The sequence below is a fragment of the Ursus americanus genome, chromosome 19 (genome assembly GCF_024610735.1).
Source record: "Ursus americanus isolate L20-20 chromosome 19, mUrsAme1.1.p, whole genome shotgun sequence".
Classification (NCBI taxonomy): Eukaryota; Metazoa; Chordata; class Mammalia; order Carnivora; family Ursidae; genus Ursus; species Ursus americanus.
Genome location: NC_142145.1, coordinates 5,702,471 through 5,727,968, shown reverse-complemented (window position 1 = coordinate 5,727,968; position 25,498 = coordinate 5,702,471). Strand labels below are relative to the sequence as shown.

Below are 25,498 nucleotides of genomic sequence, written 5' to 3'. Positions count from 1 at the left end.
CTCATCTGTAAAATAAAGCTAATACTAGCGACCTTGTAAGGTTGTTGTGAGGATGAACTGTATAAATACCTGTGAAATACTTAGAACAGTGTCTCACACAAACTGAACATTGAGCAACTGTTACTTATTCTTAACACTTGAATGCAGAGCTACAGTTTTGCTGGTTATCACTCCTTTGGGATAAAGCCTGTTCTTTCTTTGCCTTCAGAAATGGCCGAATGGGCTAGATTTACTAGGAAAGCAGGGGTAAATACATGTGAGTGTTCTGGGAAAAGTCTAAATTTAAGTAGTGTCAAGAATATTTTTTGTATGAAATGGGTTTATCATAACAAGTTATGGTTTCATCTGATTAAGCCAGAAAAATGAATCTCTTCCCCCTGGATAATCACAAACTGTAGAAAATCACAATTTAAATAGACCACAGACTGAGTCAAGATTACTCAGTTCACCTATCAACCACATTTTGCTGTCTCCTTGTTCCCTTGAGATAAAAGTTTGGTGGTGGTTGACTTAGAGAGATTAAAATTCTTACCACCAGGTGATTAGATTCAAAGTCATTCCCTGTGAAAAACTGAAGTTATAAAATTTTAACTTGCCAAGCTCTGTGGCTGATTAGTTCAAATTTAAGTTATTAGTCCCTAGGAAATGCTCTGAAACTTCTAATAGACCAGAGCAGGGTCTCTAGGCTCTCCTGAAGGCATCAGTAGGCCAAAACTGTCCAACCGTTTTGACAAAAACTTTATTCCTGAAGAATAAAGTAAAATTTAACGATCCACAGAAATTGATTATGGTGCACATAAATGAATTAAGAAGTTGCCTGGAGCTGGCTAGGTCCGGAATATAAATTAGAAAGAGGATCCATGATGATTTTCATTTCAGTGTCATGTCGCTACAAATGATATCTCTCCCCCCATCCTTGTAAATCCCAACAAGAACTGAGAATACCCACCCCATGAAAGGGAACACCTGTTTATTATCAACATATGCATTGCAGTCACATAAATTTTAATAGTTCGTACTACAGAACTCATATTTCAGAAACAATTGAGCCAGCATCTGAAATTTAAGTAGGCAAAGTTTCATAAGGTAAACAAAAGAATCTCAGGGAAGAACTTTAGAATGCTCTTAGCAAGGACAAGAATGCCAGTTAAAATTCATCAGAATCTTCCAGCTGGTAAAACAGAAAACATACCAGATACATCGACAGGGAGTGTTATAAAGGGAATCTGTTGCAATGGTTGGAAGGCCAGGAAAACAAACAGGGAATAAAGACCATAAGCTATGTGAAGGCTGACCAGCCCTCAGACTCAGGAAACAATGGGAACAAACTGAGGTTTTCGTAAACCAGAATCTAGAAGGGGTCCTGCGGACAGGGCTCAGCGGTCTGAGCAGGGCACGCTGGCTCCTGCAGGTACATCTGAGGGATGCTAGAGGCGTGGTCTCCAAGGCCCAAAAGCCGCTGAAGCTGCTGTTGAATCCAAGCGAGGATGCTTGGATGAAGCTGACCAGGGCAGGAAGCAAACAGCAAGTAAGTCTCTGAGGTCTTCAGCTGGCTCCATCTTCCTCTACTGCCCCGTTAGGAGATCTGAGTGGGGACCAGCTGGCAGAGGAAATGACCGGCGTGCAGAGTCCCGGCCTGGTCATTCAGAGCCGTCAATTTGAAGGTGAGATAGTTTATCTCACCAACACACATAGTCCTTAAGGAAATCAACTTATTTACAAGAGACGAAAGGATAAGCGTCTGGCCAGAAAATACCTACGTATTTTAGAAAAGTCTCAAAATAAATGGGAGAAAAAACTTGGCTATAAGAAAGGGAGTAGAGAGTGTTTTCTCCCAACTGCATTAACATTTTATAAAATACTTTATTATCAATTAATGATGCAGTCATTTTTAACACATAAGGACTGTCCTTTCAGAAAGTTGGGCAAATATATTATAGGAAAATGTGTTCATAGGATACATCTTAACAATGATGATCCACTTGGAAAAGCTGCGTTTTAAAGAGTGATATTTTAAAAAAGACACTTTCATTCCTAAAGTTAGCATATGTGAGAAGTTAAAAATCATGAACGCCCCATGGTTCCTAAGTATACTGAATTGATACGTACTTCAAGCAATTCTATTTAAATGTTATCCTGTTTTTGTGCTTCAAAATTTACCATTTTTGTTTACCATTTGTATTCTGTGCGTGCTTCTTCAGAAACCACAACCTGCTGATTAATTTTTTTTTTTTTAAAGCTAGTGTGCCTGTCACATTGGTTATGAAATAGCACTTCTTCAGGCTTACTTTAGAATCCGCTGAGTTCTATAACTTCTAGAAGGACGGGCTAAATAAATATAGGCCAGGTACCAAGTCAGGACCATGCTTCTGTGACAAATAAAGAAATTTAGTTACTTCTTATGTGTAATTTTTCTACTCATTTGCTCATTTAACAGACCCACATTGACTATGTTCTATGAGGGTTCAAACAGCTATTTTTAAGAGCACATACGTAGTATGAAGTGAACCTGAAGTTTGAATTTGAATTTTTCCTGTTCAAAAAGGATGCATTATTTTTAGGGCAGTATACCACATTTTCTATCATAATTGAGGCCTGGAGACTGCAATTTTCTATATAACTGTTTATATGCTCACTGATCCACTAATTATATCATGCAAATTTATATCAAACAATTGTCTGGGATTGAAAATGGGATTTTCTTTCAAGTGTTGGTATTTCTGTGTGTACTTGATGACTAGGGCTTTTGGGGTCACTTAGAAGCTGCAGAGTTCCGTAAAATAATATAATAAAATAAGCATCAGAGAAAACCTCGTTCCAGGGAATAACAGTAAGTGGGGTCTGGAAGTCAGACATTTCACTGTGAAGACAAGAAGGCTGGAAATCATTCTTCGTTACTGCTCGTTATAGATGCTATGCCTGTTCCTTGCTGATCATAAATGAGGTTTACACGTGACTTGGGAAAAACCACATATTTAAAATGTATTATAGGATATAAAAATATCTTCCAATGCATTGTCATTTGATCCTTACATGCTACCGGGTGGGGAGAAGTTGCTATAATATATACCTTTACAGATGAGGAGACACAAAACTATGGGGTTACTATGAATACGAACTAGTGCTGTGTTGACTATTAGCCTTATGCACGTGGGTGAGGATTGCTGGCTGGTTCGGGCATTAATCAGAATAGGGCTGGTGCTGAATTCATCACTCCACATCATGCAGTCTTAGAAAAGTTAATAGAAAACTCTCTTCAATTTCCTCATATGTACAATGGAATTAACAACAACAACCTCCACAACAACAAGTATTGTTATTATTAGTGTTAGGACGGCTAAAATGACCAATAGAACACTTGATCATAAAACACTCCGAATGGTGTTTGGCACATAGGGCTCGATGGGTTGGTCAGTTCGCCAATCATAACCTTGAGAGTTAAAAAATATGGCAGAAAATAAATAGAAAAGCAAAACAGATATTTCTGGATAGCTGACCCTCAGTTATTCTTTTTTAGTGTTTTGTGTTTTATTGTTTTAATTTCCTTTACTTATTCTGGTCTCATTCAATTGAACAAATATACTGCTGTCAGAGGATTTGACTTAAAGTATAATTCATAAAGCATATCATGCTAAGAAACATTAAAATATTCTCCTTGTAATAAAATATGAATTCCTTTAGATGAAACTACATGAGCTCAGAAATCATGATGCAAATGCCAACCTACTCTTCCAACTATATTTACTATTTCTCCTTTGGTCCACTCCTACACTTCAGCTAACTCAAATAAATACGTAGCCTCCCAGCTACTCCCTGCTCCAATTTCTCTAGGTGAAAATCTCTCCTTGCCCCACGATTTGATGGTCTCCAACCTTCAAGATCTGCTTAAAAGGACAACTATTCATTAAGCCTTTCTTGATTCCCTTGAGATGATATTTGTAACCCATATTTACGCTATCAACTTCTTTATTATAAATCATCATCTGGGGGTACCTGGGTGGCTCTGTCAGTGAAGCAGCTGACTCTTGGGTTTCGGCTCAGGTCGCCATCTCAGGGTCCTGAGATCCAGCCTTTGTTAGGCTCCAGGCTTGGCTTGGAGTCAGCTTGGGATTCTCTCTCCCTGCTCCTTTTGCTCCTCCCCCTGCTTGCACATGCTTGCACACACACTCTCTTTCTCAATTAAATAAATAAAATCTTTAAAAAAAATCATCTGCATTGTATTCTCTTGATAATTGAATATATTTTATCTTCCATATAAGATTATGAAGGAGATAACTAGTAAGCTTTTTTTTTTTTTTTTGACAGAGATAGAGACAGCCAGCGAGAGAGGGAACACAAGCAGGGGGAGTGGGAGAGGAAGAAGCAGGCTCATAGCAGAGGAGCCTGATGTGGGGCTCGATCCCATAACACCGGGATCACGCCCTGAGCCGAAGGCAGACGCTTAACCGCTGTGCCACCCAGGCGCCCCAACTAGTAAGCTTTTTAAGGTGAAAAATTTAGCAAATAATTTTGGGCTTCATTTTTCTGATCTAGCTCCTTTAAACGCCCTCTATGAAGCTCCCTACTCATGTTCCCCAATAGATTGCTGCCCTTTTCTTCATCCCCAAAGCATTTAGGCAGAATCCCAGTATATAGATTGTACAGGATCAAAAAAGACTGGCTGTGTGGAGATTAAACTTAACTCATGAGAAAGTGACCAAAGAGTACAAATTTTGTAGTAAGACATAATAGAAATGTTTTCTTTTAAATAATTTATACATTGTGTTTTCTGCTCACTGTTACTTTTTGGGTCCACATCTGTGACTATCAGGAGAGCAAAAAAAATAACTTTTCAAAGAATCGACCAATGTAAAATGGCATGCCTCAGACCATGGAGAGGAGGCAGAAGTTGGCGACAAACCAGAATATACTGACTGCACAATACTAGGAATATAAAGCAGTGGTTTAACTACATAATCGTACTGGTGCAGGAATAAACAATTTTCTGGAAACAACCATAGACCCTCAAAAATGACAAAAGTCTGAAGCAGATAGAGTTTATTATTCCTACCTCTGAGGAATTAAAGGCATATTAAGAGGGCATTTACTTCTTTATTAATGCATGAGGAAGTACAGAACCAGAGGCCACAATAAAAAAAAAAAGATGAAGTATTAAGAGTGTCTGACATTGGTCGTCCATGTTTGGTATTTCCATGACACTGTTGGATTTATTCAAGTGATATTAGTCAGTTAAAGAAATCTGCAGTACGATTTAAACAACTCGTTCATAAAATGAATCAGGACAAATCCATGTTAACGAAGGGCCTCAGCTTTATGGAACAAGATGATTTATAAAAACGTATCTCTGGCTATTTTTACAATATATTTTAATTGCTACTGTTTTCAACTTTTAAGAGAGGAATGGGAAATATTAACTAAATGGATAAGAGATTTATAATAAATTCAAGTCCTGATTCTTCTATTCTTCATCTATCTAACAATTTGTTGGCTGGACCCTCTGTGCCATAGTGTGACAGATAGAAACAAGCAAAGGGGAGAAAGAATAATAAGTAGACATGATATTGATAGTAACTCACTTCAGTGAAGCTGGAAAAACCTATAACTCACTTTTCAAATCATATGCGTTTAGGATTCAGAGACTTTTACAGATTTTATTTATTTAACCTCCCTCCAGAGCTGGAATCTGACAGGACTCATTTTCATCATTAAAATATACAAACTTCGTAATAAATGCTATTATTTATTTTACCACCAAAACATCAATAAATTATTTGCCATTACTTTAATTAAGGTAACAGGAACCAGTATCATAGTCTGTCATTTATTATGATATTCGGAGGTCGAAGAAAATCCATTTGTGGGATTTTTTTTAAGCTATCAAATTTGAGGAAAACCCAAATTCTTAAGGGAAAAAATGAAGAAGTTGATGCAACAGCTTACGTTTATTCAACACCAGAAATGACAGCTTATGGTGTCAGACCTATTTAAGTATTTTTAGTGGAAAAAAAATTATGTAAAACAGAAAAGCCAACATTTCCACAATGCGGATTGTCCTTTAAAAGTCTAAAGACATTTATCTCCAGTTACGTTTATAGCCACATTTTAATTATCTGACCAAATGAAAGTGAATTCTGGAAAATTAACATTACATATGTCTAGTTTGCAATATGATGCATAGAAAGTGCATATATATAAAATTAGGTACAAAAAAATCGTATTTCCAAATCAGCACACCGATCCTCGGTTAGGCAACTGAAATGTACTTGGACCAAAGTAAGAGGCTGAAAGCAGGGTTTCACAGGTGTTGCATAGACTCGTGATATGTCTCCCAATTTTTGAAAGTGAATTCAAAAATAAAGAAATAAAAGGAAAACAGCTATTTTCAAATTAACGAACATAGTGTGTAATTATGCTTTTGGAGAAGATCTTGTGGAATTAATGAAGCACTTGTGTAAGTCACATTTGAATTCACTTTATCAAAAAAATATAATTATTTGTTAAAATAACTTGATTTGAAACATCCTGAAACATCTTAAACGTCTTGAAACATCTCATTCCTTAACTACGATGTATCTCCCCATTTGAATGTAAACCAAAGGCTGATACTCAGGTGATGGGATCTGATGTGCCAGTAAATAGGAGTCTTTAATAGACGGATACATTTCAGTCCTGGCTTTTAAAGGGCCTCCTCCAGGGGCCTCCCAGATATCGTGGAGTCCCACACTTTCAAGACCCAGCATCTAGAGCTGTTTCGAGGGCCAACAGGAAGCCCCAGGCCCCTGCCTCCACGGCATCACTCCCTTCGCTTCTGATTAGTCAATGACCATTATTAAATATTTTTAGTATGACCACTGAGGAGACCTAGTCTTCATTTGAAATATTTTTATTTTCCCATGGAGCTGTTGTGTACTAAATATTCATAAGAAATTCATCTTTAGTACTTTACTTAGTGTGGTTGGATTTTTTGTTGTTGTTTCATTAGCAGATTTCTGGTGCAAATATCTTTTAAGCAATAAGCCAGCAGATCAGAAGCATTGTGCATATTTAGGGAGAACTGCCTGTGGACAGCTATCGGGAAAGTGAATGGCAAAGTGGGTCACTTAATTTATCTTCCTTTTTTTTTTTTTTGCTGTTATAAATAAGTCTTGACATGAATACCATACTTTTTTGAGATTATTCATTCAAATTGTAAAGGGTCCTATGAAGTTTTCTAAATAGGGAAAGTAAAATATGACTGATCACTTCAAAAATAATGTGTGGAGGCATTAAATTTGAATTAAAGGGCATAAGAGTTGGCATGCGATTAAATAATTCAGTCAAGTCAAATCCTAAAGACTAAATTATGACATAAGAGGTGTGTTTAAATCTGTAGCAAAATGATAGAAATAATCTTTCTTTATCATGTTCAATATATATTTTTTCTATTCATCAGTTTATCACATTCATGGAAGTGATTATGCATATTGACATTTTTTCAATATAGGTTATTCAGAATTGCTATGATAATTCTTTAATGTTTCTATCATAAAATTTTATTTTCTTCTCCATTTATTTGTTTTTGTAGCATATATGAAATTGAATTCCTAACAGAGATGTATGCAAGTTATTCACCTATGGGCTTATAAAGCCTGCTTGAGTCACAAAGTTTTAACTGTGATAGACCAGACTACTTTACTATTTGAAGGACAGACTTCTGTAGAAGTCAACAGTTTTGGAGATGTTAGTAAGAGGATTTGTAGTAATTCTGATTTTTAGAATTTATTTTCTAAGAATACACATTGAATATTTAAAAAGTACCCATTTATTAAATCAAACTTTAGAGAGTGTGTATATGATTCAGCAGCAATTAAATATATGATTTCACTTTATTTATATTAAACACATCATGATCAGTAAGCTTTCGGGTATTATATGTGTGCCTGAGTATGAGAACAACTCCGAATGGCATAATTTGGGTCATAAAAAGTCCTGTGATTTTAAAGCATTTAAAAAGATTTTCCTATTCTAAAAGGAGAACATATTCCATAAAATTTGAGAGATCAAATTTGGAGAAGTAAGCCTCAATACTAAAAGACATCCTAGAGCCTAACAGGTAGAAAGAGTTGATATAAATGTGCACTTATGTAAGTCATTTTTGTTTATCACTCTAATAGAAGAAAACATTTTTCTTAACTCCAGTTAGGAAATCATTATACATTTTTATATATCTTTATATAAAAAGTTACAAGTAGCAAGCATATGACACAAAGCAATAGAAGCGCATGCTTTTTACAATGTGTCTAATAAAAAGGATATTTTTCCAACTCAAATAGCCAGTACTGACATGCAGGGTATTTTCTCAAACTGTCAATTCAGTCATATTGCTAAGTGCTTAATCAAAAAACATTTCTGTTGAAGGGTGTGAATGGTAAAATACCTGATTTCAAAAACTCTTCTGAAACTTAGTTATCTTTCGTTGATATAAAACAAAAAGGAAATTGGGGACACTTGGGAAAGACCGAGAAAAAAAAAAAAAAGAAAGAGAGAGAGAGATGTTTCTTATTGCAATCTAGTTATTTTTACCCATGACTCTTGGCTGCATGTAATCATAATACAACAATAGTTGTTTATAGTCCAGAAAACCTCTAGCTGGAGCTTCCATGGTCCATATTTTCACTTCTTAACTGTAGCATGTTCAAAATCCCTCAGGAACGCACTATTCTCAAGCAGTCTATCTAATGAAAACAATGTATATGGAACACAAAGTTCATCCAAAATCATATTGTTCACGTATCACGCAACGTACAATTTTATAACAAGGACATAAAACAACATAGAAACAAAGTGAAACTAACAATAAAAAGGAAAATTGGGATTGTCTTAATCAGGAACTAATTTCTTCTTCAAGTTTCCAGTAAATCTCAAAATGTATTTAAAAACTAAGGAGCACTTGGTGGCCAGCAACCAAATTACGAAATGAACATATCATTGTGCAGCAGGGATGTCTTGCCGAAGGAATAACAAATGTCTGTGATTCTTAAGTTTGGATAAAGGCAGTGGAATGAATTTAGAAATATGTCCACTTTTCACAATTCACTATAGAATTTTCGTTTCACAGTCCCCATGTTTGTATAAATAGTTCTTCTCTGAAAATAAAACACAGTTAAAACATTTTCTCCCAATGAAAAACACATACAAATACACCAATTTATCAAGGTAATATAGAGCATGGAAATGCATTCACCTAATTCAAGAATAGTTGATAGGCTTGAAGTGTTTTGAAGAGTTTAGCTGTCAAGCAAATTTAATTGGAGACAAATTAGTCTAATATAGATACAGATTATCAAGTGCTAAAAGTAAAGCTCTTATGGTATTTGACCACAAAATAGATATACACACAGACAGCTAGTATTTATGGAACATTTTACCTTGTTAAGCATTCAAATTTGATATCATAGAATTTGGCATAACATGCTGCATTTAACTTTGATGAAATAAGCTACATATTCATGCAAAAATAAAGAGTGCACAGATTGTGTAAGAACCACCAAATACTTAGTGCATGAGTCTGAGTAGAATATTGCCAAATTAAATAAGAAAATTAACCAGCTTTATATGTTGACTTCAGTTATATTGAGACAATATTCAATTGTTTTTGTTATGAAAAACTTGCATTTCTTCTGATATTTTTGAAGAGTTTACTAGTTTTTTGTATTTTAACCTTAAAACATGTAAAATTTTACTTGTTAATTTAACATCCTTTTTAAATAGCATTCTAATACAATGCCTGATGGTAAGAATATGAACATTTATTTTAAAGATATGTATACTATATATAAGTCATCACTCCATCAGCATTGAATCCAGTGTATTTCTGATTTTGAAATATTATGAAACACTTATCTCAAGAGATAATGAATAAATAGCACATTCCCTAAAAAAATCTACAAGACAATTGCAACAAAACAAAACAAAACAGAATACAACAAGGTGGGAGAAGGAACCAAGGGCATTCGCTTACCTTGAATTTTCTTTTTAGACCCTAGTTGTGTTGTATTCAGATTCATGTTTGCTTAGAGACCCAATGAGGCAGAACCTGGAATGTTATGGCTATTTCATTCAACAAAGTAATATTTGCACAAAAAATAAATATGCATACAAATATTTACTTAAAAGCATTCCTAAAAATTCGTTAAACTGTGGAAATAGATTTTTTCCAGCAGCATGCAAAAATATTAAATCAACTAAAAATATTTTAGGTTCTGAGGATGCATAATGAATTGGGAAAGTATGTCCATTTATAAAACAAACTAAATGCTAGTAAACATGCAAAACAAAACCTATGTATTTTGGATTGGGGGATTTAAAATAGACTTTATTTTCTAAATTCAATTTTCTTTCCCTAAAATTTTTACCAATTTTAGGGCCAATAATATGATACAGACAATATTATCTTTATGTTAAAAGGGAAATGAATCAAACATTTCTACTATTTTTCTACATTTAAATATAAATGTTTTGTCTTTTAGCATACCATACTATTATATGCAATTCGTAATGTAAGTATTGTGTGATATGTGGAAAAAGGGATTTCAGTATTTTCATTTTCATACAAAAAATATAATACATTATATTGCAAAATAGGTTATTTTTACATTAAAATTATTCAACGAGATGGGTTAAATATCTTGGTAAGGCAGTTATTTCCAAATATCATTTCATATCTGAAAATATATTAAGTATTGGTGAGAACAAAATTCATGACTATGTGGAAGCCAATTAGCAATACAAATTTATCATATAATTTAAAGCCATCGTTTTTGTAGAATTAAATACTATATGTGTGTAGGAATAAACGAAATATCTTTGGTCTGTGTGTGCTCACACACAAACGCTTCGGTATAGAAACAGGATTTAGGAAGGGCACGGATAGCACTGAAAAGGAAAAGGGAGAGGAAAAAATTGAGACACTATGGTTTAAATCACTAATAAAAAGAGGAACTGAACTATGAAGATCAAATAGAACACAATGTTCTGGAGGCATTTCTGTCCTCAAGTTACAGTTGTCATCAAAAAATCTATTGATACTGACCGCTGGACGGCTTTGTCGTGTCGGGACAGCCTGTGGCTCGTCGTGGGCACCTCCTCGATCTCGTCGATGTCACAGGCATCGGCGGCATCTTGCGAGTAGTTGTGTTTCATGACGAGGATGTTTCTTCTGTTCATGGGTGGGATGAGGGGCTTGACGGGCTGCGGGGGCATTTCTGTCAAGACAGAAGCATCTCTTGTGCTGAGGTTACTGCGGCTGCCTTTCGTACTGGACACTTGTGACCCACAGTGATGGTCGTGCACACACTTGGAAGAGGATCTCCGCAGTTTATGATAGTTCTCAAAGTCTTCTGCCACATCGGCAAAGTCAGCGGTAGCTCCTGTCCCTCTCAGAGTACATAACTCATAATGCGGAGGTTCGAACACCTCCTGGAAAACTGTCTGGTCAAAGTCCGATTTCCTTTGCACATATTTTTTACGGGGCTGTTTGATCTGCACAATGACAGAAACGATAATAAGGATGATCACAATGCAGGAAGTCACGCCAATGACAGTCCCACTGGTGTTGGTGAGCTGGTCCAGCAGGCTGGCTTTCCTCTTCTCTACGGGTTGAGGAGAGCGAAAACAACAAACAAAACAAGAAACAATCCACCACGCATTAATACCGTAGTCAAAGCACATGGAAAGGAGTACACTGAGCAGAGAATTTTTACAGGCTTAAAGTAACATGAATAAATCTTTAAAAATAAACAAGAAGTTTCCCTTTTCACAAGGGCCCTATCTTCTAGCCTTAGAGACAGACCTCTCATTGCCCAGCATCCCTACTTTCAACATATGTTTGAAGAAGATCTTACAAGACCTTTAGCATGACATTGGGAAATAAATGAGTAACGTTAAAAGCAGTAAATTATTTTTCTTCTCATAGGTATAAGAAAACATCTAAAACCCACTAGTGGGAACACAACCCTACCTACACAGTTTTGAATTTATTCCTGACATAAATAACGGAACTCACAGTAATATCAATATTCTGATACCATGACAGACACTTCTGGAATGGTGGCATGAGTCCATTTGTGGGCCTTTTTCCCAATGAAACAACCACAACTGGTAAAAACGATTAACAAATATATATAGTTTTGGAAATTGTCCTAATGGAAACAGAAAATGGAAGTACACTTATTCAAATAAATTTACTAAATTTCTTTGAGGACAGTGAGAGTCTGTCCTTAAAACCCGTTACACCACCCCCACCGCCATGCAAATTTGTCATGATGGAAGCTTACTTAGGGAGGTTTCAGATGATGGTGTAGGGCTTCCTCTCCCTAACGTTCCCCACCTACAGCTACAGTACCTCCCTAAATGGAGCAAACCACAAGCATTTCTCACCATCCCCTGAATCCACAGTGTGGGTAGGTACTCTATTCCAGGCGGGAGAGGCCGAGTTATCAAGTGCTCCATTCCTCCTCCCAGCCACCACCGGTAGGATGGAAGCTCTACACCAGGTGCAGCAGGCTGAGAACGCGTGTCTCAGATCACACTTGCCCAAGCTCACCCATAGAGTCAATCTGCCTGGAGAGGCAAGCTGAGAAGACCAGAGGTTACCAGCCTCCTCCAGGACCCTATTCGTAAGGTAGTGGTATTACTCTGAGAGAAGTCCGTCACTATCCCTGCCTCCTTTCAACACCCAGAGCAGTAATGCAGATATTTAGCCCATGAAGGGAGGCAGACCACAAGAGCAGAGAGCACTGTAGCTTTGCCCAAAGAAAGTTACATTTTTGGAACAGTGTGGAAAAGTTCAAGCCTAAGGAAATTCCAAAACAGCAGCCATGTTTTGGTAAGTGATTAAGAGGAGACTGTCAAGCTCCTCAGTAGCAACGAGCCAGACCTGAGAACAGGGAGGAGTTTAACATAAAACACCAGGAAAATAACAGGTAAAGAGAGCCTTCCTAGTTCAGAACAAACCACAAAGGCTGGACTCAAAGATGAACCCCCAGTGGAATTGAACTTCATTGGATCAGACCTTGGAACAATTTATACTCCTGGGAACTGTCCAAAATGACAGAACAATTGTTCAGTAATTAGTGGAGACTAACAGCTGGGTGTGATGCCAACAGACAAACAGATAAACAGAAAAGGGAAAGGCTGGTCAGAGAACGCCATCTAAGGCTATGGTATGCTTGCCCACAGCATGGTCTCCATGCAGCAACATCAGGGACAGACATCACTGAAACAGGCCAGTCAAGTCTACCCTTACAAACACATACCCAAGAACACAATAGCAGCAACGAGCCCTGGGGAGGGAGGCATCAGTATCCAGAATTGCTACAATACATCATTTAACATGGAGTTTCCAGCAAAATATCACAAGGCATGTAAACAAACAGGAGAACGCAATTCATACACAAGGGGAAAAAGCCTTGGAGAGGGCCAGACATCAGACTTAGCCGACAATGATTTCAAAGCTGTTATAAATTTGTTCAAGGAACTAAAGGAAACAATGGTTAAAAAAGTAAAGAAAAATAGGAGGATAAGGCCTCATCACATGCAGAACAGCAACGAAGAAACAAAAATTACAAAGGAGTGAAAAATCTGGAGTTGAATGGCACAGTCGCTGAAAGAAACCCTTCATTTGAGTGACTCAGCAGTCCATTTCAGCTGGAAGAGGAAAGTAACAGCAAACAGATGAGGGAAAATTGCAGAGAGATGAGGGAAAATTACGCAATCTGAAGAAGACTAAGGTAAAAAGATGCAGGAAAATGAACAGAGCCTCAGAAAAATGAGGCAAACCATCACCTGCACCAACATAGTGACTGAGCGTATAAGAAGGAGAGAAAATAACAGAAAAATATTCAAATAAATAAAAGGTGAAAACTTCCCAAATTTGATGAACAAATTCACATCCAAGAATTTCAACAAATTCCAAGAGAAATGAAATGATACCCACACTCTGACATAAAAGATTAAAAATGTTGCAAGAGAAAATCTTGAAAGCATCAAGAGAAAAATGACTCCCCACATAGAAAGGAACCCCAATCAGATTAACAGCGGATTTATCATCAGAAATTGTGAAGGCCAGAAGACAGAGCCATGACATATTCAAAATGCTGCAGGCAGAAAAACCAAAACCACAACCGTTGATCAAAAACTTAATATCCAGCATGAGTAACTTTCAAAAATGGGGATAAAACAGACATTTCCAGACAAACAAAAATAAACATAATTTAATGTTCAAATAAATGCCTTAAAAGAAATATTAGAAGAAATTCTCGGGATTGAAAGTAAGTGACTTCAGACAGTAATTCAAACCCAAATGAAAAAATTAAGTAGGCAGTAAATTAAAGAGGCGAATAAATATTGCTAATAAAGGCAATTTTATACGTAATTAAAAAGGACTGTAGAGTTGCATATTTCTTCTGCATTCTTCTCTTAACTTTTTAAAAGAGTAATATCATATGTATAAAATCATACTGTTGGGCCTATAACTTAAAGAAATATTATATATTTGGTATTAACAATGCAAGTGAAGTAGGTAAGAGCAAAACTGTCCTGGAATAAGGAAGTGACATCAGATGGGAATGTGAACCCACAAAAACAAAGGAAGAGTATCAGAAATGGTAAAGAGGGAGGGTTATATAATGAGCTACATGAATATACACTTGCTCTAAAATTATATAAAGTAATCATGACAGCAATGGATTATTCCTGGATTTGTAACATATATAAAAATAATATGTACAAAAGAAACAGGTAAAAAGAGAGAACAGAGCTATATTAAAATAATGTCATTGAGATTAAATTAGTATAAACCTGAAATAAATTTCGAGAAGTTAAGCTGTATGTTGTAAGCCCTAAAATAACCGCTAAGAAAATAACTCAAAAATACATTAAAAATCACTAAAGGAATTAAAATGTTACACTAGAATATATTGACTCAGTGCAGAAGAGACCAATAAAGGAAGAAAAGAGGAACAAAGATACATGAGACATAGAGGGGAAAAGAAGTAAAGTGTCAGATGGAAATCCAACTGTACATCGATATCAGCACTAAATATGAGTGGATTAAACAATCCAATGAAAAGGCAAATATTTTCAGACTGGATCGAAAAATAAGATCCAAGTCTATACTGTCTACAGAAGACATACTCTATATTCAAAGATACAGATGCCTGAAAACAAAAGGATGGAAAAAGATCGAACATACAAAGTGCATTTAGAAGAAAGCTGGAGTGGATGTGCTAACATTGGAAAAAATAAAGCAAAAGGTTATTAAAAATAAGAAGATAGTTTTATAATGACCAACAAGAGGGTCAAGCCATCAGGAAAATACAACAATTTTAAACATACGTGGACCTAACAACTAAGTTCAAGAACACATGAAATGAAAATTTACAGAAGTGAAGAAAGAAGTAGAAAATTCAACCATAGTAGTTGGAGAATTCAACAGATACTTTTTTTAAAAAAATATTTTATTTATTTATTTGACAGAGATAGAGACAGCCAGCGAGAGAGGGAACACAAGCAGGGGGAGTGGGAGAGGAAGAAGCAGGCTCATAGCGGAAGAGCCTGATGTGGGGCTCGATCCCATAACGCCAGGATCACGCGCTGAGCTGAAGGCAGACGCTTAACCGCTGTGCCACCCAGGCGCCCCTCAACAGATACTTTTGAAAATAGATAAAATATGGTAGAAAATGAAAACAGAAATAGAAGACATGAACAATGCTGTAAACCTATATCTCTAGAAAAATCCATCTAACAATGGCAACATGCATTCTTTTCAAGGGCACATGGGGCATTTTTTAGGATACACCATACGTTAGTCCATGGAACTAACTCCATGCTACAGGCAGACCTCATTTTATTGTCACCTTGTTGCACTTCACAGCTACTGTGTTTTTTAACCACTGAAGGCTTGTGGCAACCCCGCACCAAGCAAGTCTATCAGCACCTTTTTCCAACAGCATTTGCTGACTTTGTGTCTCTGTGTCACATTCAGTTAATTCCTGCAGTATTCCAAACTTTTTCATTATCACGATATTTGCCCTGTGACCAGAGATTTTGACTTGCTGAAAGAGTTCATGATGGTTAGCACATTTTAGCAGTATTTTTTAAATTAAGCTATATAATACATTGCTTATAAGGACATTCTGCTCTCACACCCTTAACAGACTACAGTATAGTGTAAACAACTTTCATATCTGCTGGGAAACCAAAAAATTCACTCGACTCGCTTTATCGCGATATTCGCTCTATTGTGGTGGTCTGGAACTGAACCCGCAGGATCTCTGAGGTGAGTCTGTCACAAAGATCGAAATGGTAAAGGTGTGTTCCCCTCTCAAAAGAGATTGAATTAGAAATCAAAATAGTGGTCTTGCCATCTGGAGAAGATAAACATGGAAGCTCATCAAGCATATTGATCCATGGACACTCTCTTCACTCCTCTTTCATGTCAAACGATCCTTACAGAGGCGGGAACAAATCCCATTGGGCAAATAAAGCTTATGACTACCAATCAGTAACGGTGCCGACTTAAGATTCTATTACACAAATTACTTAATCTCCCATCCGTTCAGAAGCGATTCCTTGAATAATCACCTACTCCCACCATCAAAATGATCGAGGCCGCAAATGCCTTACTCCTTGACCATGAGCCATGGCGACTGAGGCGATGCCTCGGCTTCTGGCCCCAGGAGACATTTTGTAGACAATACTGGACTTTCAGCATGAAAGAGTTAATTGCCTGTTCCTTTCCCTCTGCAAATCAGTTAATATTGAATCTGAATAAAAGAATATGCCTGGCATTTTTCAACTTAACTAAAACACGCAACATTCATAACTGGGCCACGGATCGCTCCCTGTGTAAACAAACCTTTGTGTGCAGGCAAGAGAAGGGAGCGGGGGCATTGGAAGCTATTTTCATTGGAAAGGAAGAAAAGCATTTTGGTAGCAAAACTGAAGTCAGATTAAGTGGCTGAAAGTACCTGAACTCACAAATGTTCCTTGAATGCACTTTTCCTCTAGAGCGCGTGCACACAGTCCAATGAGGACAGACTGGAATAAATGAGAGGGGCAAGCATGGACGAAGGAAACCAGATCTGAGAAGAAAAACACACTGCACTAAAAGCTTCATTTCCTCTCCATGGCTCTGCAGGCTCTAATAAGATGTCTTTAATGAGCATTTGAGCATTAACGATTCTCTACTACACATTAAAGAATGAGGAAACTTCTGGCAAAAGCAAAGAAAGACGTTTACACATGAATTACAAAATACACACGAGGCTCGACAAAGCCCCAATACACGTCAACTTTTAAGTCCGTCTGATACATCTCCACACTGTGATAAACTTCCTCCCCTCTACAGGCAGAGGACTTTGGCAAATTTTTAGGTCTGATCATTACCTTTACAATGATTCTCGTCCCAAGGATACACACAGTTCTGGAGTCCATTGCAAACCAGTGTATTGTTAATACACATGTTACTATGGCAGAAGAAAGTATTGCCTTCACAGGGAGCTGAAAATAAGAAGAAAAGAAAAACGAAAAAAGTTAGACCTCATGTTCAGTGGTAGATTACTCATATTATAAACCTAAAAACAAAAAGGTTAGAATGATAATTTTCCATCAAATTGAGATAAATGACCCAACATTCCATTCTCAGAAGTGTCGCCATTGTGGTAATTATCTCTTGTGTTGCTAACAGAGCTGGCACTTCTCTAGATGTGCTCAGTTTATAAAACTGGCACAGGAGGGTTTCCAGCATAAAAATGAAGTACATTATCTATTAGGGTTCTTTTTTTTTTTTTTTTTTGACTCGGTGCATTGATTTAACAAAAATGCAGCGCCTACTACGTGCATGACACTATGCTTTACACTGAAATTCCATCTGCACAAATTTAGTTGTACTGTGCAAGAAGTCTCAATTAACTGAAATAATTCTGTGAAGTACGGGCTTACAAAATACTAATGAAGAAAGTATATGTTAAACAAATCCCCATATCATTGTTGAAGCATAGGAACAAAACAACGAACATCATGGAATTCAGAACAAGGGAGAATGAATCCTGAACAACATAAGAAAAGTACATATTATTCTCATCGACATTTAGCATACATACGGTGATGAAATTGGCCTACTTTGCATGTATTCCGACGTATTCCACACAGCCTAGTAACTTGAGGTACAGTGGTCCGTGATCTCCAGATCACAATATACATTAAGGCGCTGGGAGGAAAAGTAAGACCCCACGGAAGGTCCCCAATACACAGATGTGAGAAATAGTGAAGAGTTTAATATAGCAAAGTATAGTGTTAGACATGACTTCAATATTAGGAAAAGTTACATTTCTTTCATTATCGGCGTAATAGGATGTTTAGAATAATCAGTCTCTAGAGTAATAGTGCATTAGGGATGATAGTTTATAGATCGTGCTTTAAAGCTAACTTTTGTTTTTACCGTCAAAATGATCCCACCTATCTTATAAAATGTGATTTTAGTGTTTCATTTTTTTCCCTCAATAATAGCTCTAAGACCCTTTAAAGGACAGCATTCTAGAAGAACATATTTGATATAAAACACATCTTTACAGTGGTTGATCCATGAGTAAAGATTTATTAATGATCAGTACTATCTAAATGCCAGTCATGTGGTAATGACTTTTTCACCTTCAAGACTATATATCCTGGGTATTTTAGACAGTTACCTTCTTTAAATGTATTTGCTATATTAACCAGAAGTGTCAGGCAAATAATTTGCATAAGGCAACTTAGTATATCTTAACACGCCTAGAGAAATCCTAAAAACAACAATAACAACAAAACAAAACAAAAACACTCAAGTCTTGAAAATAAAAAATATGGCAAAGATACAGCTAACTCAAGCAAAGATTCCTTCTGACTCACCGCACCCTTCCCTCCCCACCCTTCCCTCCCTCTTCCCAGAACAGCTCCTTCTTCCCTTCGCTTGGTTTGACTTTAGGCCCCTGGCTAAAGATTTAAAAATATGCAGTAGTCATTTTGAAAAAACAAACAAACATATTGTAGAGTAGAAAATACGTAGTAGTCATTTTGAAAAGAAAGTATCACGTTTAAAATGGGCTAGTTAAACTTGTTAAGCCTCATAGAAGGCTTTTATAATGTAAAATTTAATGATTTGATACATGATTGCAAAAATCTGCTCATTAGTAAGGAAGAAAATTAGAATTTCCGTAGTCCACCATAATGTCTTTTGCAGAACCGATACGGTCTGTTAAGCAGATAATGAATGCTGTCAAAATGTGTACACAGAATAAGAAGGAGCTTTCTGTAAATGGAGTGGCTGCAAAATGCCTTAGTAAAAAAACGTAAAATATACATATGCCCTAATAGATTGTGGTGGTTCTGAAAATACAGTTATCCATCAAGTAAGAAATACCTTTAGGAGAGCATAGATATTTACTGCCCTTCCAGAAGGAGTTGGAAAAATTGCTACAGTTACTATTAAGTAGGGTGGGTTAGTTTTTTAAATTTTAACTATATAAATAAAAATGACATGGCATTCTGTAATTGAATGAAATACAAGAGAATATTGGTAAGAGCACTGAAACTTGAATTCCAAATTCTCCAAATGGGATTTTGTTTTTAGTTCTGCTGCTTTGTGGTTGTGACGGTGTCTTATAAACTACAAATCAATGTGCCAGTATCAGCTATGGTTAAATATTGGTGGCTTGACAGGTAACGAACGTACAGGTAATTCAGGACTTTCGATGAATCACATTCCTGACATGCTTCTTTCCATCAAAGAATGAGGAAAACGTGCCAGTTAATCGTCTCGCTTTTAAAAATTATCATTCCAAGTACTATTCCATCTTTTTCTTCTTACTTTTGCCAGAATTTACGGAATCGCTAATGCAAATGGCAAGCAAAAGTAAACAAGCAAATCTTGCAATGGCTAAGAAAGAAATGCATAACCGCTTATATGGGGTCTGAATGTTCTTGCTCTTGGATGTCTGGATATTTCTCTCATGTAAATACAGATAGGCAGTGGCTCATTAATGATTCTTATTTCTATCTCCTGCTGAAAAGATAAAATGGCACCTTCCCGCCTCCCAAAGCAAGCTACGTTCTTATTGTGCTTTCAAGGATGTCCGGACACATTCTACACGCTGACACTATTTCCCGTGACCCTCTGCACATTCCGGATATCTGTGGCTCAGAAGCCCAATACCGTTCCTCCCCTGTCTCTGTCCTGCAGTATCCATTCTCCACCGTACTATCCAAATCGCATCAGCACTGTATTATCTGTGCAGTTTTGAACTATTATTCCAAGCTACCAAGAAAATTATCTTTTTCTTAAATCCTATTATAATTTTAAAAAGAGCTTAGCACTTAGCATATGCTTATCATCTTTCCCCACATGTTCTTTGAGGCTAAGGGCATGCCTCTTAAAAATGTTCATTTTTAATCTCTTCCATGGTTTAATATTTCTAGGCTTATAGTAAATATTCAACAGATACTTTTAATTGATTACTGTTCCTGAGCAAAAGGTTAACTCTGGGGGCACCTGGGTGGTTCAGTTGATTAAGGGTCTGACTCTTGATTGGCTCAGGTCATGATCTCGGGGTCCTGGGATCGAGCCCCGTGTCGGGCTCCATGCTCAGCACGGTGTCTGCTTGTCGGTCTCCCTCTACCCCTCCCCCTGCTCTCTTTCTCTCTCCCTCTCTCAAATAAATAAATAAAATCTTAAAAAAAAACAAAAAAAAAAACAAAAAACAGGTTAACTCTGGCCAGGGTACGTACCTGAGTATCCCAGAAAGCAGAAGACTCTAAGAGGTGTGTTTGTTAGTGGAGAGCTAACCTTCAGTGCCGTGGTTTTCAGGTACAATCCAATTTGTAATATTCTCAGAAACCATACCTCAGCATCATTTCCTGGGCTCTCTTACTATGGTGGAGAAAGACACATTCTACTAGTTTGCGGAGGACTTGTTCTACTTAGAAATTCGATATGCACTGTCAGAAACTCTTGCCTCTTAAAAACGGGCCTCCTTATTTCCTAAAACTATCTGGGAGAAACTCAAGTTAAGGGTAAGGTTTACTCACAATAACATGGCGGCCAAGGAAGCAATGCTCACAGTTCAGAGTATGGTTCCCACCTCACACGCATGGTTCCCAACATCAAGAGTCTACTTATTTCTGGAAGGAGGTTTTCTGTTGCTATCAGAAGATCAAATATAGCTTCGTATTGGCTTTTTAAAACCTGACTACATAGAAGAAACCATTTTCATAGCTTTTTGTCTCTGAACTATTTTTTTTTTAAGAGAGGGAGAGAAAGAGAGACAGAGAATCGAGAGAATCTTAAGCAGACTCCCCACTGAGCACAGAGCCCGATGCGGGACTCGAGCTCACAGCCCTGAGACCATGACCTGAGCCGAAATCAAGAGTTGGACGCTTCACTGGCCGAGCCAGCCAGGCGCCCCATCTCTGACTATTTTGAAGTGTGGAAATAGCATGAGCACAGCTACAGCAGCCTCGCCTGGTGGAAGGGCTTACTGAACATCCCCATCTCATTATCTACATGCAATGCTGAGTATTTCTTTTTAAGAAAAAGACAAACTGGATGTAGTGAATTATCCTAGTCAGCCAGAGGAATGTCATGTGCACAAACAGCATTGCTCTGGGTTTAAATCACTCAGGGAACACAGAAGATGGATATTCTTACCCCACAAAATGGGTCTTACCTCACCGTTCCCTCCTCCCTCCTGCACCAAAACATACCCTTTTGGGCAAAGCATTATTATTATTGGTGTGTTTTTTGGGTTTTTTTGGCTATGTAAGAGACTGCACGTTAGAATGAATCTTAGCGTGTGTTTCTGCTGACACTTCTGGGACAGCAGAGTCCTGACAACCCTTATGTGGGCAGAGCTGGGTCTCAGCTGCAAGGAGTGGTAATCCCTAAGGATAGATGGCTCCTTCCATGAACACCTACTCAGTTATTGCATCTGTAAAATGGGGATAAGGATCAGACTTATCTAGGTGATTTTGTAATGCCAAGAACTTAGGAGACTGCCAGCCTGTGGATGCAAGCATTCTAGCTGTAACTGTACGCTGTTCCAGAAAACTAGCATTGCACGGGGGCTGTGGATCCAAAATGCTGGAGACTAAAACCTAAACCCAGCCCTTCTAGGTTGTGTGAACTGGAGCCAATGTTCCTTAAAATCCCCCAGTTTCAGTTACACATATATAAGGGAGGCTAATCTTGACTACCACACATGGATATGAGAATTCAAGGTGACCAATCTTAAAAAACTATAACCAATACTGTCCGACGGTACAAGCTAGACATGTTAGCTGGTTTTGAATTATGATGATAATTACCCAAATTTAAATAAATAAATACACTTATAATGTTAAGGAGTTATCAGCTATAAAATTTAAGTGACGTGATAGGAAATTTCCTGATCGGTAAAGTGAGGACGGCCATTCACAGATCTCTCGTCAATACTAGATGGGCACGCAGACCTAAACGAATGATTTCACACGGAATAGTGCGCGATAAACAGTGTCTAAAAAGAAGAGTTACACACAGAAGTGTTTACTCTATTGTGTAACAAAAATCATAGCTGTTCTTTAGCCAGTACAACACTGTAAGGGAAATAATTAAATGGGTTTCAGCACAGAGACGTATAAGCTATTATATCTCGAGGTAATATTTAAAGTATCTGACAAGCAGCTCATGGAACCCGAGCCGTCGGAGCAGACAGATGCTGACAGCTATGCCTCACCAGGCACTCGGCCACAGCCACTTGTGAGAAACTGGAAAATAAAGGTATGTATCATGAAACATCTTTTTCTCAAAAAAGTCTGGAGAATATTTATCTTAGTAGCGTCCCTAGCATATCTTTCTCCAAGCTGTTATTTCCTGCAACACCCATCGTTCCTTTCACAAAAATCCAATCCCAAGTGCTAAGCAGACAACCCCCTTCTAAGAGTCAAAAAGTGGTTTCAAATTATTTCTAATATTACATGAAGAGGCACCATGATAGGTAATACAAATAATTAAGCTTATGACTCGTAGAAATTAAGGTGTTTTTCCCTTTTCTCTCTTGCAAGTAGTCATATGAATTTAGCAATAGATTTCAATGTGAAAACAAAGCCACTAACACACCAGAGACTTGAAGCTCCAAGCTCTTTGATTCTATGTTGTTGTAGTATTTATGTATAAAAGGAAAAAAGGTAAGTCTGTAACCAGCCTCCATTTTTATAGCCCACTACACTGTAAACACACCTTTCTAAGATATGTTCAGGACTTTCCTGAAACTGACACTTGCTAAGTTATTTTAGTATCTTGGGGAATAATTTCTTTGCTGTACCGATGCCTAGCATAAAATACTATTGAAGTTCAATTCTAAAAAAGAAATAGAAAATAGATTTTATGCATGTTAAATATAATGGCAAATACAGATTTTAACAAGTGCTTGAACTACTTTACAGGAGGAATGTTTAGATACATAAGATCGTTATGATATTCCTTGATTCATAGGATAACAAGACTATCAAGATAACGGGCATTTTCTAACACCAGATTGGGAAGACAGATTCAGGTCCCGTCCTGGAAAGCCAAGACAAGCAAGTACGTAGAATAGATCCTGGTGTTTTGGTTCCAATATGAAATTCAGGAGTGTTTTTCCTGAAGTTTTTAGTGATCCTATAATTGAGCTTGGACGAAAGTGACAACATTGTCCTACAACTGGAGTAACACAGTTTTTGGAACAGATAAACACAACACAGATGCAGAGTTTGAGAGTACGGACAAGGACTTTAAGTCCAATTTTAAAATTTCAATTTAAAATTTCTTAAGTGAACATTTATCCAAATATTTCGTGATAAATTCTTTGGAAACACAAAATTTAATGCAACATTTTGCTCTAGCAAGGAAGAAATGTGTTGTGGGCTGAGAAACACAAAATTTAATGCAACATTTTGCTCTAGCAAGGAAGAAATGTGTTGTAAGGCTGAGAAACATAGTGCACTTCCATGTATCAGCTTTTGGTGAACCCTTCCTTGTTCACAGGGGTCGGGTATCACAAAGTCCGTTTAACTTTGTTTAATCCAGATGCTCCAATTTTATTAGTTTAGACAGGATTCTTATTTCTGAAGGGAACAGAGAACAGCATGGGAAATTACTAAGGTATAACACTGGAGGAGACATGAGGATACAGATTATTTTAAATCATAGCCTCATACACAAATATACATATGGAAGATTTTACTGGAAATACTAAGCCAAAATGTGGGCAATGACTGTTTCTAGGATATTCGCAAGTCATATTTAGCTTTTACTGAGAAATGTTCCATATGAACACATACACATAAACATATGTATACATACACTTATACACACACTTATTTTTTTTTTTGTAACTGGGAAACATCTTGTAACTTTTCATGAAAAAAACACCAAATAGTATTCATACTTTAACCAGTAAAATAATAGTTTTCACATAACATTTATGCCTTACTATATTTAAAGAAAATTAGTGAACTTAGTATTTCACTGAATTCACCTTGCTTCCTTTGGGGTTGTATTGAAATCCTCACTTGTTCCCGCTCTCATCACTAGGTGGCAAGCATGCACCATATTGCCTGAAATAGCATTTCCCTCTACAGCGATGTTTAAATCCTACAACACTGGGTGTTATACGCAACTAATGAATCATCGAACTTTACATCAGAAACCGGGGATGTACTGTATGATGACTAACATAATATAATAAAAAATCATTAAAAAAATAAATAAAATAAATAAAAATAAAATAAAATAAAATGCAATGGAGAAAGAAATAAAAAAATAAAATAAATCCTACATGCGTCTGAGACAACGCATGCACCTACATGCTGCTGATTTTTAAGAAATAAAAACTTCAGTAGAAGGCAACCAAAATAATTTTGGGCATATCTGAATTAGGTAAGGGAGGATTAGGGAAAGAAGGGCAGTCACAACACTCAACATAAAGTTATTTAAAATTTTAATAAAGAATCAAACAATGTATATACCATAATGTTAAAGGTCTAATCATGAACATTTCATCATTTTTTCAGTATTGTGCCACATGTTTATAAATATCGTTCCACTTCTGTAATTAAAATTTTTTAATTTGTAATAACTTTGTTTAGTCTAAAGTCACTAACACTCCTCACCATTGGGGTCATTTCTTCCCACTGGCTTTTTATTTTTATTATTTTTTTATCTTTTTCAGTTGTTTTTAAATTCCAGTAGAGTTAACATACAGTATTATATTAGTTTCATTTGTACACTATAGTGATTCAACAATTCTATACATGACTCAGTGCTCGTCATGATAAATTACTCTTAATCCCCTTCACCTACTTCACCCATCCCCCCCACCCACCTCCCCTTTCGTAACCGCCCATTTGTTCTCTGTAGTTAAGAGCCTGTTTTTTGGTTTGTCTCTTTTTTTCTTTTTTCTTTTGTGTT

General features: G+C 36.8%; 1 protein-coding gene across 5 annotated transcripts in view; it reads right to left on the bottom strand.

Moving 5' to 3' along the window:
- The window catches only part of NETO1 (neuropilin and tolloid like 1), a 121,616-nt gene that overhangs the window by 5,672 nt on the left and 90,446 nt on the right, over nucleotides 1-25,498 (bottom strand). For 2 of the 5 annotated variants that reach the window (XM_087869727.1, XM_087869728.1), the window contains exons 8-10: nucleotides 17,428-17,541; nucleotides 11,072-11,630; nucleotides 10,001-10,075 (exon numbers count right to left, since the gene is read on the bottom strand). In XM_087869727.1, the coding sequence (XP_087725853.1) occupies nucleotides 10,015-10,075; nucleotides 11,072-11,630; nucleotides 17,428-17,541 (734 nt within the window). In that variant the 3' untranslated portion in view covers nucleotides 10,001-10,014. The other 3 variants (XM_045790263.2, XM_087869729.1, XM_087869730.1) reach the window with 3 other exon arrangements.